The sequence below is a fragment of the Hyperolius riggenbachi genome, chromosome 3, assembly GCF_040937935.1.
Source record: "Hyperolius riggenbachi isolate aHypRig1 chromosome 3, aHypRig1.pri, whole genome shotgun sequence".
Classification (NCBI taxonomy): Eukaryota; Metazoa; Chordata; class Amphibia; order Anura; family Hyperoliidae; genus Hyperolius; species Hyperolius riggenbachi.
In genome coordinates this window covers 104,891,399-104,909,253 of record NC_090648.1, presented here as the reverse complement: position 1 = coordinate 104,909,253, position 17,855 = coordinate 104,891,399, and the positions used below count along the sequence as shown (strand labels likewise).

The following is a 17,855-nucleotide window of genomic DNA, read 5'->3' as shown; positions in this document are numbered from 1 at the left end:
AATTTTTAATAGTTTCTTCATAGAAAACTTATTTTCAGCTGTAATTCAGCATGGTTTATTCTTGTCTCTTTCCTGTTGGTGGCACAGTGGAAGCACAGAGTGAAGAGATTCAGCCGGGGCCAGCACCACGGAAGAGGAGAGTCATGTTTGCAGTATCTGAGGAGCCTTCCTGCTACAGCCAGCCCCAGACATCTGACAGTAACGCTTCAATCAACTCTCTATTGCGGCCTGCACTGAGGAAGACCCTCAAAAAGGAGCGTGGCGGCTCCATGGTGGGTGTCTTTACAAAGCCTCTATCTTCTTTAGGCTGACACACCACACACCGTGGTAAAATCTTCACAAAGAGCCTCTTAGGTTTTGCTGTCTGTGTGTATCTCCACCAGGAAATTTAAATTCACTTCCTGTTCTGTGATTCTTGTTCCAAGACAACAAGTGAGCACAAAGCATGCAACACAACATGAATCTAGCCTAGGTCGCAGTGCTCTTCCCCTCATTGCTAAAAGCATACATTGTTTCTCTGTTTATTTTCCATTGGCAAGTGGTTCTCACTTATTTAATTCTCACCTCCACAGGATGAGTCTGAAGATGAAGTCCACGTAAACTTTTCATTGCCAGAAGAAGAAGATATTGGTCAGTAAATGCCTTATTTCTAGTTTACGAACATTCCCCATCACAGAATATTTCCAGACAGAATCATTATCATGCAGAGTATCGAACAATCTACCAAGAAAAAAAGTAATTGGGTTGTTGGATAGCTGTAGCTAGGTGTACTCCAAAAAGTATGGTGTAGACCAGGGGTGCCCAATAGGTCGATCGCGATCTACCGGTAGATCGCGGCCTCTTGGCCGCGTCCCATTGAATTTAGCAGCCAGCAGCTGTATATCGCAGTTTCTGCTGCTGGCCGCTGGAGGAGAGAGCCTGGCCAATCAGGGGAGGAGAGAGCCTGGCCAATCAGGGGAGGGGAGGAGAGGCGCGCAGCCTATCAGGGGAGGAGAGGCGCGCAGCCAATCAGGGGAGGAGAGGCGCGCAGCCAATCAGGGGAGGAGAGGCGCGCAGCCAATCAGGGGAGGAGAGGCGCGCAGCCAATCAGGGGAGGAGAGGCGCGCAGCCAATCAGGGGAGGAGAGGCGCGCAGCCAATCAGGGGAGGAGAGGCGCGCAGCCAATCAGGGGAGGAGAGGCGCGCAGCCAATCAGGGGAGGAGAGGCGCGCAGCCAATCAGGGGAGGAGAGGCGCGCAGCCAATCAGGGGAGGAGAGGCGCGCAGCCAATCAGGGGAGGAGAGGCGCGCAGCCAATCAGGGGAGGAGAGGCGCGCAGCCAATCAGGGGAGGAGAGGCGCGCAGCCAATCAGGGGAGGAGAGGCGCGCAGCCAATCGGGTGGAGAGGCGGAAAACGTCCGAGTTCCGACTCCACTCACGCTGCCCACCGGAGCCAGGCCTGAAGACCTGGACGCCACCGGCCCTATATCCAGGTAACCTATACTGAAGGGACCTATACCCGGCTAACCTATACTGAAGGGACCTATACCCAGCTAACCTATACTAAAGGGACCTGTACCCGGCTAACCTATACTAAAGGGACCTGTACCCGGCTAACCTATACTGAAGGGACCTGTACCCGGCTAACCTATACTGAAGGGACCTGTACCCGGCTAACCTATACTGAAGGGACCTATACCCGGCTAAACTATACTGAAGGGACCTATACCCGGCTAAACTATACTGAAGAGACCTATACCTGGCTAGCCTATACTGAAGGGACCTATACCTAACTACATTTTTTTTTTTTTTACTTTTGTCCATTCTCAGCTCATCGATAAACAAACAGTGAACAGCTCCTATTTTATAAATAGGAGCCTTCATATTTGTCATGCTGCATTGGTCCACTGCAGTAATCTGAACACACTTCTGTGCAGTGCGCTATAATACCGGCAGGCGTATGCATCCCCCTACATAGCCTATGGCAGGGGTCTAGTCCTGGGAAAAGAAGTGAGTGGACTCACCTGGAGAACCTCCGGCGCGCCCAAAAAATGGGCGTGGTCAAGCACATCGTGGGCGTGGTCATGGGTGGGGCCAAATATACATGACCTTAGCAGTGATGTAAAATGTCTGCCAAGGAAGTTTGAGCTCTGCCGTAGTGTATCCCCCAAAAATTGATGTAATCTGACAGCATTTCACCAAAAAGACACGTAATCTGGTAGAAGTTCCTCCAAAATACAGATAATATGGAAGTGGTTCCCCCAAAATAGACAATGTGGCAGCAGCAGTTCCACCAACATACACATAATTTGGAAGCAGTTCCCCAAAATACGCGAAACCTGACAGCGGATCAACCAAAATACACGTAGCACCCAAAAGACATAATCTGGCAGTAGTGGTCCCCCAAACATACACAATCTGGCAGCAGTTCCCCAAAATACACGTCATCTGGCAGCAGCCGTTCCCCTAACATACACATAATCTGGCAGCTGTTCCCCAAAATACATAACAGCGATTCCACAAAAATGCAAATAATCTGACAGCAGTTCCCCCAAAATAGGTACCCCCAGGTAGCCAGGTCTATAGGTGTCCCCAGTATAAGTAGCCATGAGTATAGTAGTCCCCAGTATATGTAGCCAGAGGTATAATTGCCTAGTATATGTAGCCAGAGGTATATGTGCCCAGTATATGTAGGCAGGGGTATGTCCCCAGTATATGTAGGCAGGGGTATATGTGCCCAGGTAGCCAGGGGTATATGTCCCCAGTATATGTAGGTAGGGATATATGTCCCCAGTATATGCAGCCAGGGGTATATGTCCCCAGTATATGAAGGCAGGGGTATATGTCCCCAGTATATGTAGGCAGGGGTAAATGTAGCCAGGGGTGTATGTGCCCAGGTAGCCAGGGGTATATATGCCCAGTATATGTAGGCAGGGGTATATGTCCCCAGTATATGTAGGCAGGGGTATATGTCCCCAGTATATGTAGCCAGGGGTATATATGCCCAGTATATGTAGGCAGGGGTATATGTCCCCAGTATATGTAGGCAGGGGTATATGTGCCCAGTATATGTAGGCAGGGGTATATGTCCCCAGTATATGTAGGCAGGGGTATATGTCCCCAGTATATGTAGGCAGGGGTATATGTGCCCAGTATATGTAGCCAGGGGTATATATGCCCAGTATATGTAGCCAGGGGTATGTCCCCAGTATATGTAGGCAGGGGTATATGTGCCCAGGTAGCCAGGTGTGCCCCCACCCGGAGGGAGCAGAGCAGGGAAGGCGAGCTATGGGGACAGTGGGGATGGGCGGACATATCCTCCTCCCCCATCCCTCACCTTTGTGCTCCCCTTCGTGCCTCTCCCCTCCGGCGTTTTTAAGTGTCGGGCCCGGCGACGAAAGTGGGCGGAGACTTACCGCGTTCCAGTCGCATGGGACGCTCCGCTCTTTGTGCGGCTAGAAGACCAGACTAGCCGCACACAGAGCGGAGCGTTCCATGCGACTGGAACGTGGAAAGTCTCCGCCCACTTTCGCCGCCGGGCCGACACTTAAACACCGGAGGGGAGAGGCAGGAAGGGGAGCACAAAGGTGAGGGATGGGGGGGAGATGTCCGCCCATCCCCGCTGTCCCTATAGCTCGCCTTCCCTGCTCTGCCCCCCTCCACACAAGCCAGGGTGAACGGCGTTCACTTTGAAGAAAAAGTGGGTGGACGCCGTTCACCCGCGTCCACGCAGGACTTGACCCCTGGCCTATGGGAGAGGTAATCTGCTCCAGGTGGTCCATCGGAGCGGACACTAGACTGTCAGCTCCCTCTAGCCGCACGTGGGCCGGCAACGAGTGGGAACAGGGCCTGACTGATGGACTGTCCGTAAATTTACTGCCGGTGCTCTGTGTATATTAGCCAGGCGGTGCACCTGGCTAAATCACCCTAAGGGGAACATTGCACTTTGTAGGCATTGATATAAATGTGTTAGGCTTCCCCCTTGCAGATGTGGTTTGTGATTGGGTAGTGAATTTATTCTGTTGCCATTGCCTCCCTTAGAAGAAGAAGAAAATACACTGTTCAAAAAGCCAGTGATTGATTCTGTGAAGAAAAAGAAACGCGTGACATTTGGAAGAGATCTGAGCCCAGAGCTATTCGATAAGACGCTGCCTGCAAACACTCCCTTGCGAAAAGGAAGCACACCATATAACCTGGGCAACACTAATACCACCACACCAACCCAGTGGGAGAATGCCGGCCAGAGCCCGTGTCAACCAACCTCAGAGCCAGATCCTGACTGCAGAGATGAAGTGAGTGTAAGCTGTGATGGAAGCCTAGTCTGTTCCCTCCTTGACTGATGTGCTGTTTTCCTAGTCAGTAAAAGAAACCAGAAGTAGACAGAACATGGAAAGTGCAATTGGTGACTTCAATTTAGGGCTGTGCCACACTGCTGAGTGCTTTTCTATCCCTTTTCCTTTTTTTTAAGATGCTTTCATTTACTGGCATTAAAATCATGGCAAAATTAACTTGATCCCAATTTTTTTATTTTATAAAAAAAAATTTTTGGCCGTGACTATTTTACTGCGATTTTTAATGCAAGTCAATGGGAGCATTTTTAACCTTCTTAGCGGTATGCCCGACACTGGTATGCCCGACACTGTCGGGCATACCACCGGCTGTCCCCAGGAGTCCCCCATTATAATTTGAAGTGATCGGATAGTTGTAATATCTTCAGCTAGCACTAGGCTAGCCAGCAGTGGTGGCCAGCATCCTTAGATTACGTTTGATTCCCCCCCCCCCCCCCCCCGATCGCCGCTAAATACATTACCTCCCTGGATCCAGTGATGGCGCAGCCTCCCTGCACATCTCCAGTCCTCTCTATGGGGAGGATCGGGTCTGCTCATGATGTCATGTTCGATCCTCCCCATAGAAAAGAGCGGAGCTGTCCGGAGAGGCTGCAGCGATCGCTGGATCCAGAGGGGTAATGTATTTAGCGGCGATCGGGGGGGATCAAACTTAATCTAAGGATGCCGACCACTGCTAGCTAGCCTAGTGCTATCTGAAGATATTAGAATTATCTGATTGCTTCAAATTATAATGGGGGACTCCTAGCTGCAAACCCTCCGGCATGCGTAACACCCAGGAGGTTAAAAAAACCTAAAACTGATCAAAAACCGCTTAGCAGTGTATCTGAACGAAAAGTGAGCCTGAACCTAGGGGGTACTTGCCTCAGGAGGGGGAATCCTCTGTTTCCTAAAGAAGCTTCTCATGTCCTCCTCAACAGAGGCGGTCAAACTGTGAGCTTGCCGCTGCATGCAAGCGCACTATAGACTTTCCACTCGGACTGTGGTGAAATTAGCTGAGCCCAATACGGGTCCACTCTACTATGCAGGCGCAAGTCACTTGTGCAGTAGAGCGGAACTGATCGGGCTCTGCTCTCTCCACTGGAGCTTAAACAGGAAACTGCTACTGCACCATTGTAATTATTGTCCTGTGGTTTTCTGGAGCTGCCATTGCTGGATCTGGTTTTCTGAGGACGAGGGAATCCTCATTAATATCCACAAGCTTCCCCATCCTGAAATATCAAATTTTTTTATTATTTAAAGTTACTAGTTACATAGTTATTTTGGTTGAAAAAAGACATACGTCTATCGAGTTCAACCAGTACAAAGTACAACTCCAGCCTGCTCCCTCACATATCCCTGTTGATCCAGAGGAAGGTGAAAAAACCCTTACAAGGCATGGGCCAATTAGCCCCAAAAGGGATAAATTCCTTCCCGACTCCAGATGGCAATATCTTTCCCTCTTCCCCATCTCCTGCAAGATGCAGCACCTCTGATGGTTGCAAAATGCAGTACCTGTGATGGTGGGGTGACAATACTTCCTTTCTCGCTTCCTTCTCTTTGTCCTCTATGGGTAGGACACATGGCTACAGTGTGCTTCCCTCTTTAAATGCATTGTGTGCTGTGACTCTCCCTCCCTTCCTTCTGCTGAGGCTTTAGCGGATTTTTACCTTTGGGTGGGTAAACGCCAAACAGCCAGGCTTCAAGGATTTGCGGACTCTACTTAAAAAATGTTTTTCTGAATTCTGGGCCGATTTTTCTGCCTTGAGTCACTGACCCACAACAGATATGTAAATCAGACATTGACTTCACAGGCTGCATATTCGTTCCATGTTTGTGAATCGGAAATTACGGTCAGCACAACGGCCAGGTGCTTTGTTTTTTTCTCTTTATAATAAAGATGGCTGCTATCATGGTCTGCTTACTTAATGATGATAATGCATTTCTATGGCACTGTCATTTTTGGAGCACTTTACAGACTACATTAAAGAACACCACCACCACTATCTATCGTGATTCCTGGTGGTCGAAAAACCTGCCTCCAGGTATCTAGATGAGAAAGACCAGGAGCCCAATGGTGCAGTATCGTTTGTACAGGAAGGTATAATAAAATGGTATAAGTCTTACACTCACAAGGGTGGATTGCATAGAACTGCAACCACTGTTAATGCCTACAGGAACATGACCATTCCCGCTCAGTATTCCAGGTCTGCTTCCCAGGTTCTGGTTGGTCACGCTTCTTTGATTTATTGGAAACTCTAAGGTTTTCACTGTGGGACCCCTAAGGGTGTAGCTAGTCTATAAAACTGTTGGGGGCACACTGTGTATCTAATATCAGGTGTGTGTATATTGGGAGTAAATAGACCTTACCTTCTTAAAGGGAAAGTATAATTTTACTATTCATGCACAAAAGACAACGCTTCCTCAGGCCAATACAAAAGTGCCTTAGTTGCATTAACCAAGGACGTGAGTACCACGGCACTTGTGAAACGCTTGCCTTTTGTGCATGTATAAAAACGTATACTTCCCCCTAGTGGTTTGTCCTTTAAAGGGAACCTGACGACCAGTGGATTTTCGTATGATCTGTGCTGCGTGGGCTCTCCAGCCCGAAGCACAGATCAGGATAGAGCCAGGGCGATCAGACTTACCCCCTTTTTTCCCCACTAGGGGGATGTCCTCCTGGGGGGGGTCTGATCGCCGCCGGCTTGCTGCGCTTTGCGGGGGGGCTCTTTAAAGCCCCCCTCCGCAGCGTTTTCGGCGCTCCGTCCCTCTCCCTTCCCCTCTGAGCTGCGCAGGACGGATATCCGTCCTGCGCATTGAATAGGCTTCAGCCTATCATATGCCGGCGATCCCCGGCCAATCAGAGGCCGGGGATCGCCGATCTGCCTTACGGCGCTGCTGCGCAGCAGCGCCGTATGATGTAAACAGCGGGGATTTCTTCCCCCCGTGTTTACATTTTGCCGGCGAGCCGTGATCGGCGGCTCTCCGGCTGTTCACGGAGACACCCTCCGTGAACTGACATGGAAAGGCCTCTCGATCGAGCGGCCGTTTCCATGGTAACCCGCAGACGACCAGTTTACGCCAATCGGCGTTAGCTGGTCGTCAAGATGTTAAACAATACCAGTTGCCTGATTCTCCTGCTGATGTTTTCAGCTGCAGTAGTGGTAGTGGCTGAATCGCACACCTGAAACAAGCATGCAGCTAATCCAGTCTGACTTCAGTCAGAGCACCTGGGCTGCATACTTGTTCACGGGCTGTGGCTAAAAGTATTAGAGGCAGAGGATCAGCAGGAGAGTCAGGCAACCAGTATTATTTTAATAGGAAAAATCCATATCCTTCTCAGTTTAGATAAGACAAGACAAATAACATTTATATTGCGCTTTTCTCCTTGCGGACTCAAAGCGCCAAGTTTAGGTTCCCTTTAAGGAGGTAATATCCATTATCTCTCAATATACACACACCTGATATTAGATACACAGGGTGCCTCCGACAGTGTTTTTAGATTAACACCACTATCTGTCCCTTAGAGGAGCTCACAATATGTTGCCCTACCTCGGCTTTTTTGGTGTGTTTTTGCCGTTTTCTGCAAGTATATGTCCCTGTGATGCTGTATATTCCATTGAACACCATGTATTTCTTCTATCTAGGAGGTTACTTTTCAACCACTCTCCCTTTGTTTTGATGCTGAAGTCTCTCCCACAGCATCCGCCTCATCAGGTATTTTATGCTTCGGTAATCATTTAAAAGAAAAAAAAATTCCCCACCTATCTTTAGTCTTCAATCAGAGTGTCTTCTTTCAGATAATCCTGACCAGGCGGTGCCTATTAAAGAGTGGGAAGATTTGGCACAGGAAGTTGACCCCAGTGCAGAGGATAAACCACTTCTGATTCCTTTTGACTCTCCAAAGGATACATCTGCTTCCTTACTGGACACAGATATTGCAAATGGTAAATAGACGTACCTAATACACACATGTACACACACACCACACACACACACACACAAATTGTTTTGTGGAGTAAGCCCTAAGTATAGATTCAGTACTCAGAGGATGTAGTCCCATAGGTTATTACAGATAAATATTTGTTCTTTTCAGCAAGGCAATATATGGCACCCATCCACTTCAGTTTAGATTGTACCAGAGGTGACATGATGTAATAAACATGTTTATATACAGTGCCAAACAAATAACCTGGCTGTGTTCCTTCTCTTTCTGCCTGAAAGAGTTAATCATTCAGGTATGCAAGTGACAGATTCTCTACAGGCGTACTGATAAGGAATTACAGCCATAAAGCCTGGTACATGCATCCACTTTTTATTGACCAATTTTACCACTTCCATGTAGAAAAAGAGGTTGCATACACAATTTGTTTATAGGATTCAACATTTGTTGGCACTCCTACTTCATGGAAGTGGAAAAATTGGTCAATGATTAGCCAAACAAAATTGGAAGTGCGTATGCAACTTAAAACTCTTTCCGGTCAGAGGACAGCTTGTGAGTGCAGGGGATAGGTATAATACAGGTCAATACCTGTAGTCCCCCGGTTATTAAACGAGATAGGGGCAGTAGGTTTGTCTGAACACTGTGCCATCTCTGTGTCTCCAGTGTTCCCCTCTCTGTCACCTCCATTCCCCATGTGCCTTCAGTGGCCACCTCTGCCCTGCCCCTCTACTGTCACCTTTGTCCCCCTGTTCCCTCAGTTGCCTCCCCCCCCCCCCCCGGGTCCCATTGTGCCTCCTTCTGCCTTATGGTGATTACATATGATGATTGTAATGTGCTAACTTCACTTGCGCAAAGTTTTATAACAAATTACACTAACAATTATGCGTAATTTGAATTTTGAAATTAAATTGATTTCATGTAATCCAAACAGTTTATCAGAGGGTCCCAGCGGTGGATGACAGGTGTGCTTTAAAGTGTACCAGAGACAAAGCACATTCAAGTTTTAAACATACCTGGGGCTTCCCCCAGCCCCATGCACACGGATTGCTCTCACGCCACCGTCCTCAGTCTTCTCCCTCTTCAGTATCAGGCCCAGGGCTGCGGAGTCAAAGCAATTTTGGGTGCCTGGAGTCGGGGAAAAAATGCACGGACTCCTAATGAATTTAAAGAGAGTCTGAAGCAAGAATAAATCTCGCTTCAGAGCTCATATTCAGCAGGGGCATGTGTGCCCCTGCTAAACCGCCGATATCGCGCCGCACAACGGGGGTCCCTTATCCCCCAAATCCCCTCCGTCCTCACCGGAGATCTCTTCCGCATAGAGGCAGGGCTAACCACCGCAGCCCTGCCTCACGCGCATCTGTCAGTGCGTATCACTGCCTCTCCCCTGCCCCTCTCAGTCTTCCTTCGCTGAGAGGGGCGGGGGAGAGGCGGCGATGTGCCGCTGATAGACGGCGCTGAGAGGTAGGGCTGCAGCCGTTAGCCCTGCCTCAACAGCAGCAAAATCTACGACCAAGTTGGTCGTAGATTTTGCAGGGGGAAATTTGGGGGGTAAGGAACCCCTGTTTAGCTGCGGGATAGCGGCGTTTTAGCAGGGGCACACATGCCCCTGCTGAATATAAGCACTGAAGCGAGATTTATTCTCGCTTCAGTGTCTCTTTAAACTCTAAAATAGAAAATATGATAAAATGTTCTATTTCTCAGATAATAGTCATCATAAATAATTTATATATACAGTTATAGCTGTGCTTAGTCCACAAAAATGATTAGTTACTTGTGCTGCTTCAATAAAGCAGTCACCGTATTTTTAAAGTCAGATCTATATATCTGGTTGTGACTGTACAGTATATATGGTGTCTACACAGGAATCTCTTATATATACTAAATAACATCTATGCTGTAAGAATAAAGCCTGATGTGTAGCTGTGTCACTAATAGAGATGGTCAATGAGATGGAAATAATTCTGCGTTGATGCTGATTTATGCAATTGTATGCACTCTCTTTGCTCATGAAATCAAATAATTTGATATGTTGTTAAAATTTGGTTTGGTGACTACGAATTAAAGGGTACCTGAGACGGATGAAAATATTTTATACATACCTGGGGCTTTTTTCAGGCCAATCAGTCCCTCGCTGTCCTCCTCCGCCACCTGAATCTTCTGCTATGAGTCCCGGTAATTCAGCCAGTCAGCACAGTCCGGCCGCGTGCCGCTCCCACAGCCAGGAACATTCTGCACCTGCACAATAGTGCTGCACAGGTGTAGTATGCCCCTGGCGGTGGAGTGTGTGCATGCGCACTACGCCAGACTGGCTCAAGTACCTGGACTCATAGCAGAAGATCCAGGTGGCGGAGGACAGCGAGGGACTGATTAGCCTGTAGGGGGCTGGAGGAAGCCCCAGGTATGTATAAAACTTAAATTTCATCTCAGGTTTACTTTGTTACACAGTAGTACTATACTCCGCTATGCGCTATACATATGCACTCCCCACAGAGCTGCAGGGAATCCACTGAGAATGTTGTGCACATTGAACACAGAGGTGTTGTCTATCACCCATAAACCTGGTTCAGATTGTGCATGAAGAATGTGTAATAGGGGAAGAATCCCCTCATTCCCCTGCAGATCACTCTTATATGTACCCACAGAAAAAATTGCCTAGGGCCTGATAGATGTTCTTTGTTCCGGTCTGTGCCTTTTACAAGTACTCTTACCAAGGACTAATTTTAGTCTAAAGGGAATAAATATAGCAGTCTACATATCCTTCTCCCTTTTTAGTGGTCTTGTAAAATTCCTAAGCGTTGGCAGTTAAGAGACGAAGTTCATGTTACATACTTTCAATCAACAAGATTGTAATATGCAAATTAGAGGAGTCTGTGAATTTTTGTACCGACTCCACAGCCCTGATCAGGTCACATAACTTTGGCCAGTCTGAGCAAGTGCAGTGCGCTCCTTTCAGCGGAGAATAGTGCTGCGCAGGCACAGTACTATTCTCCGCAGGAGGGAGCGCACTGCACACGCGTCAAACTGGCTGCAAATGCCAAAGTTACGGGACCTGGTACCGGAGCTGGAGAAGACAGAGCGTGGTAGCGATCCGTGCGCATGGGGCTGGAGGTATGTTTAAAACTTTGAATATGATTTGTCTCTGGTTTCCTTTTAAGGGTACAAAAAAAATGTGTATTCAGAACTCTCAATCTAGTATAGTGTACTGCTGAAAAATGTCATTTTACTGAGTTCAGTATTTTTGGGGGGAAATTTTTAAGATCAATTTTCTCAAATTGCAGGGTCTTTTTGGAAAAAAAAAATTGACTAGTTCCCGTAGAACAGGCCGTAGCGACAGGCTGTTCATAAGTCGGGGACTATCTTTGCTTCATATATTTTAGCTGTGGGACACTGATAGACTCTGTCATATAGGTGAGACAATACAATGTTTATTTAACCTACTTTTAGGTGTTTTAAACTGAAAATAAAACTGGGGATTTTAAACAATGTTTATGAATAGGAGGATAGCTACAATTGTATAACGATTTATTATCAACTCAGGTTTCTTTTGAACAAAATGAGGTAAGAACATCCAAATATACCTATATGGAGCGCAGTTACTGGAGCATAGAGAGTCTGTGATGAGCCACTCCCATACCTAGAAGGGAGAAAAGGACTATATGTCTTAGCTAATTGGTTTATAGCACTTTTATCAGTCGTAGTAGTTTTTGTTTTGTTTTTACATGTGCAGTATATATTGTATTTTTTTTTTTCTTTTTTTTTTCCCCCATTCTAGAAGCCTTTATTGCTCCTGAGCCAGATACCATGCCAGCCTATAAAACAGAGACCCGGGCCTCCAATAGCAGAAAGGTAATGCATAAATGAACTTTCTCTATATTGAATGTAGTCCATATAATGGTTTTGTTTCACCCACAATCTCAATAAAAACTTTTCATTTTGGATTGATTATATTAATTTCTGTTTGTCATTCAAAATTGAATGTAATCCTGTCACTACTTTCAAGGTGGCCATACACTGGTCAATATGGCTAGCAGATAGATCCCACTCCAATAATTACCTGATCAGGGAGATAATCCATTTGCTCAATTGCCTCCACACACTGCACACAGATTTTCAATCGATTTACGCATGAAATCTTTGAAAATCTGTGTGCCTGTTGGTTCTCACCTCTCTGCCGTGTGGACCTGGTGTCTACTCCTCCCCGACAGCTGCTCTGTCTTCTTAACTTCTGTGTCCCTGGGCAAATGTGGGATGTAATGCAGGGGGACAGACACTAGGGGCACTGTGACCACTTGAGGCCCCTAGTGTCTATCCCAGCCTTTCTTAACCTTTCTACCCTGGAGGAACCCTGCAAATGACTTTGGGATATCAGGGAACCCCTGCAAACAATTTTTTGATCTCGAGGAACCCCTGCATTTATTTTGGAGGAGGCATGGTCTTTAAAAGTCAGTGTGGCTGTTTATTACACTACCACTCATTATACTGTCTCCTGACCCCCCCCCCCCCCCCCCCCAATTTAGTGCTTTTTGTTGAAGTATCACCTACTATAATGTGCTCTATTATACTACTCCCACGATGGGGGAAAATGCCAAGGGACCCTTGCAGAGTACTCGAGGAACCCTGGGGTTCCAGGGAACCCTGGTTGAGAAAGCCTGGTCTATCCCCTGCATTACATCACACAGACGCCCGGGGACACGGAAGAGAAGACTACACCAGGGAGAAGCATCAGTGAGTGTACCTTTGTTGGTACGCCAAATCAAATGTTGCTAGTGTCTACTTCTCAGTAGAGCAATTTTGGCCAGAAATTGCTTGATTGGTCGATTGATCAGGCCAAACGCTGCACTGATTTCTCACAGATTCTATCAGAGCCTATATTGGTATGAGAAATCAATGTGTTTGGCCTGCTCAGCCTAGTTTAACTATTTGCTTGGATTTTTGGCCTTCGAGTGGCCCGTTTTACCTTAGTCAGTGGCCACAATCGGCTGGTGCCAGATGCCTTGTGATTATCCTGCCAGCTGCTGTGTGCGCACATAGTGCAGCTTGCTGTATTGAAGTCAGCACACAACCACTGGCAGGATGCTTACAATATATTTTGCAGTGTCTGATTGCAGCAGCTAATTAAAGAACAACTCCAATGAGCACCATCAACATACAAGTAGGCAAGTTTGTATGTGGTAATCACACGCATCTGGGAGATGGCTGTAAATAGCTCGCCTCTGTTGAAATTGTGGCGTTTTGCTGCTAGGAAAGCTCCTGCCACTTTTTAATTTTGTGGCTTGATGATCCTTCTGGTATTACAGTCATAATCTCTTAGTTGACAGTATGTGCAGGAAGCCACAAAGCAGAAATGCGGGCGCACACCAAATGTGTGCTGAATATCAGAATGCTATGACTAGCAGAGAGATACAAATAATCAAGTTGATGCAAGTTTTATGGAAATTTATTCAGCATGAAAATAGGTGAATTTGGCATGTAGTTGTTTTCAAGTTGCCTGAATTTCCATAAAATAAGCATAAAAATTAGAATGAAATTTGCATCTCATTGACTAAAACGGGATTCAAACTTAAATACAAACTGGTTTGGGGACATAGTGGATAGCTCTCTCACCTTGCAGAGGCTTGTAAACTAAATAGTTCCCTCCGGCCATCTTCTACCCACCTCTCCCTCTTAATTCATGTTGATGCTATTTTATCCACTCTCACAACTTAAAGGGATACTGTAGAGGGATCGGGGGAAACACTGGCGCACGGAAGGGGTTGTTCCGGGTGTCTGGAACCACCCCCTTGCACCTAGACCGGAAGTGCCTCTGGAATCTGAGCAGCGGCAGCCACTGAATGTAATAGTGCAGCTGCCGCTTGCTCATGTGTGTGCGCAGTAGGGGGGCCCAGGGCCCGCTAGCCGTGTGGGGGGGGGGGAGCGCTGTCACCCTCCCTATTGAGGGACCCCTCAGCCAGATATGCTGCTTCAGCCCCGCAGTCTCCCGGAGGCAGATCAGGGCTATGGCAAGATGGCTGCCGAAGCCCTGCTCTGGAGACTGTGTCTCCAGTACAGGGCTTCGGGAGCCATCTTGCCGTAGCCCTGCACTCTGCCTGTCAGCGCGGGAGATGTGCTGCAGGAGGATCATCGGGGAGCTGGTGCCAGATGCCAGGAGAGGAGAAGACTTCTGTCAGGTAAGTGATTTGTTTTTTTTTTTTCACAGGTGCATTTTTTTTCTAGTTTCTGCTGCCCACATTACGATTTTCAGGTGTCTGCTGCCCACATTGCGATTTTCAGGTGTCTGCTGCCCACATTACGATTTTCTGGTCACTGCTGCCCACATTGCGATTTTTAGTTGTCTGCTGCCCACATTATGATTTTCAGGTGTCTGCTGCCCACATTACGATTTTCAGATGTCTGCTGCCCACATTACGATTTTCAGGTGTCTGCTGCCCACATTACGATTTTCATGTGACTGCTGCCCACATTACGATTTTCTGGTCACTGCTGCCCACATTGCGATTTTCAGGTGTCTGCTGCCCACATTACGATTTTCAGGTGTCTGCTGCCCACATTACGATTTTCATGTGACTGCTGCCCACATTACGATTTTCTGGTCACTGCTGCCCACATTGCGATTTTCAGGTGTCTGCTGCCCACATTACGATTTTCATGTGACTGCTGCCCACATTACGATTTTCTGGTCACTGCTGCCCACATTGCGATTTTCAGGTGTCTGCTGCCCACATTGCGATTTTCAGGTGTCTGCTGCCCACATTGCGATTTTCAGGTGTCTGCTGCCCACATTACGATTTTCTGGTCACTGCTGCCCACATTGCGATTTTCTGATGACTGCTGCCCACATTGCGATTTTCAGGTGTCTGCTGCCCACATTGCGATTTTCAGGTGTCTGCTGCCCACATTGCGATTTTCAGGTGTCTGCTGCCCACATTGCGATTTTCAGGTGTCTGCTGCCCACATTGCGATTTTCAGGTGTCTGCTGCCCACATTGCGATTTTCTGGTCACTGCTGCCCCCACATTGCGATTTTCTGGTGCCTGCTGCCCACATTGTGATTTTCTGGTGCCTGCTGCCCACATTGCGATTTTCTGGTGACTGCTGCCCACTTTACGATTATTTTCTGATGACTGCTGGCTGCTGCCCACATTACGATTATATATATTTATATTTATATATATATATATATATATATATATATATATATATATATATACATATATATATATATATATATACATATATATATATATATATATATACATATACATATATACACACTGGCTGTATGCAGGGGGAGCTGGCTATATACACTGGCTATATGCAGGGGGATCTGGCTATATACACTGGCTATATGCAGGGGGAGGCATCTGGCTGCATACAGTGGGTATATGGGTATATACAGGGGGGGGATCTCTGGCTATATATACAGGGGATCTGACTATATACACTGGCCATATATACAAGGGGGATCTGGCGAAATACAAGGGGGAATGTACTGAACGGGGAGTTATCTGGCTATATACTATAAATGGGGATCATATGGTTACTTATCCTAACTGGGGGGGCCTCATCTGGCTACCTGTGTGATAAATGGGGGTCATCTGGTCACCTATACTAAAGAGGGGTGGGGTAATTTCGTTATCCATAATAAAGGGGGGTTATCTGGCTACTTAATCACTGCCACATTATATATATTTTGGCGAAACGCTACTGCATCATGTGTATTTTGTAGGGAAACACTGCACATTGTGTGTATTTTGTGGAGAAATGCTGTGCATCATGTGGATTTTGTGGGCAAACGCATGCGCGGTAGTGTGCGGCTTGCCAAAAGAGACCTATCAGGAACCCCCCCTTGAAAATCCTGGATTTGCCCCTGGGAAAATGAGTTGAACTTACCCGGGGCTTCTAATGGTCCCCCGCAGACATCCTGTGCCTGCGCAGCCACTCACCGATGCTCTGGCCCCGCCTCCGGTTCACTTCTGGAATTTGTGACTTTAAAGTCTGAAAACCACTGCGCCTGCGTTGCCGTGTCCTCGTTCCCGCTGATGTCACCAGGAGCGTACTGCGCAGACACAGACCATACCGGGCCTGCGCAGTATGCTCCTGGTGACATCAGCAGGAGCGAGGACACGGCAACGCAGGCGCAGTGGTTTTCAGACTTTAAAGTCTGAAATTCCAGAAGTGAACCGGAGGCGGGGCCGAAGCATCGGTGAGTGGCTGCGCGGGCAGGGGATGTCTGCGGGGGACCATTAGAAGCCCCGGGTAACTTCAACTCATTTTCCCCCGACTCCCCCCCCCCCCTGCAGGTAGGTTAGCCATACTCACCTGAGGGGTACCCATCACTACAATCCCATTGTTCTAGTCCATACACCTCAAACGCTGGACAGCGGGTGGCCTGCAGAGCCATCAAATGTGGCCCGCAAGTGGTTTCCCCAACCACTTATAATAGTGCTTTGGATTACAAGCATGTTTCCCGAATGAATTATGCTCACAAACCAAGGTTCCACTGTAGTATCATTAGTAATAATATTATTAGTTTGATAATCGCATTGGATTAAAGTCTGTTTTTCCTTCTGCCCTGGCAGAGATGCAGCCCCAAGAACCCCCCTGCAGATGAGCACTCACAAGCAGCTGAGACCACTAATGTACAAGAGCCTGCAAAAGCCAAACGAGGCAGAAAACCTGTCGTTAGCAAAAAAGCTCAGGTATGTTTTACTCCACTAGAAAACTGTTTATAAAACAGAAATTTGAAATAAGAGTATTATTGCTGTTTTTTATAGATAAGATAAATATACAGAAATGTATATAATAAACCTTATAATATAGAAAATGTCAGTATCAACCTGTATCTAATATAACTGCTGGTTGAATAAACTAACAGTCCCCTTTGCACTGTGCCAAGCGTGCAGCGATCTCATACAATCTCCTGCTGCTACACTTGGAAAGTTTGAATCCATACAGTAGGTGTTGAAAGGTCTCTGTCCCTTGTGTAGTCTTACCCGCCCACCTTCCACAGCCATTCAGGAGATTATTTTACTGGGCAATATTTGAACTGCCAGAAATGATGTGCAAAAAGGGGAATCTGTGGAAATGTCTTTTAACTGCAGGGTGTTTATAGTACTGCTGACTAAGAAGATTATTTCACAGTAAGACAAGTACATGTGTGAATGGCCACTACCATAAATGTTAATCTCTTAGTTAGTAAATTGGGACGAAAATTGTCCAACTAACTAGCACAGCAAATAGACCCCTTCAGTTTTGTGTGGAAATAAATCTTTTTTAATAGCAGTATTTGCAGTTTTCTAATGGTAAGCGAATGTATCGGCGTGTGTATGAGACAAACAGCCCTGGCAGGAGGTGCCGCAATGGTAAAAAAAAAAAAATAACTGATCGGATTATAAAGAGGAGAAGAGGTGGAGCTTAACCACTTCAGGACAACAGCAATTTTCACATATCAGCACTGCTCCTGTTCATTCGTCAATAACTTTTACTACTAATTGCACCTGAATTATCTATATATTGTTCTTTTCAGGACAAATTAGGCTTTTAGTGTGAAAATTTTGTATAGCAATTACCTTATTTTTTTATGCATTTTAAAGGGAAATTAAGATTAAAAG

At 46.8% G+C, this 17,855-nt stretch overlaps 1 protein-coding gene across 1 annotated transcript in view; it reads left to right on the top strand.

The window, feature by feature from the left end:
* The window catches only part of CDCA2 (cell division cycle associated 2), an 82,780-nt gene that overhangs the window by 56,510 nt on the left and 8,415 nt on the right, over positions 1 to 17,855 (top strand). The window contains 7 exon segments of the mRNA XM_068274724.1: positions 88 to 272; positions 573 to 630; positions 4,019 to 4,269; positions 7,950 to 8,019; positions 8,103 to 8,249; positions 12,018 to 12,091; positions 16,824 to 16,943. Coding sequence (XP_068130825.1) covers positions 88 to 272; positions 573 to 630; positions 4,019 to 4,269; positions 7,950 to 8,019; positions 8,103 to 8,249; positions 12,018 to 12,091; positions 16,824 to 16,943 — 905 coding nt within the window.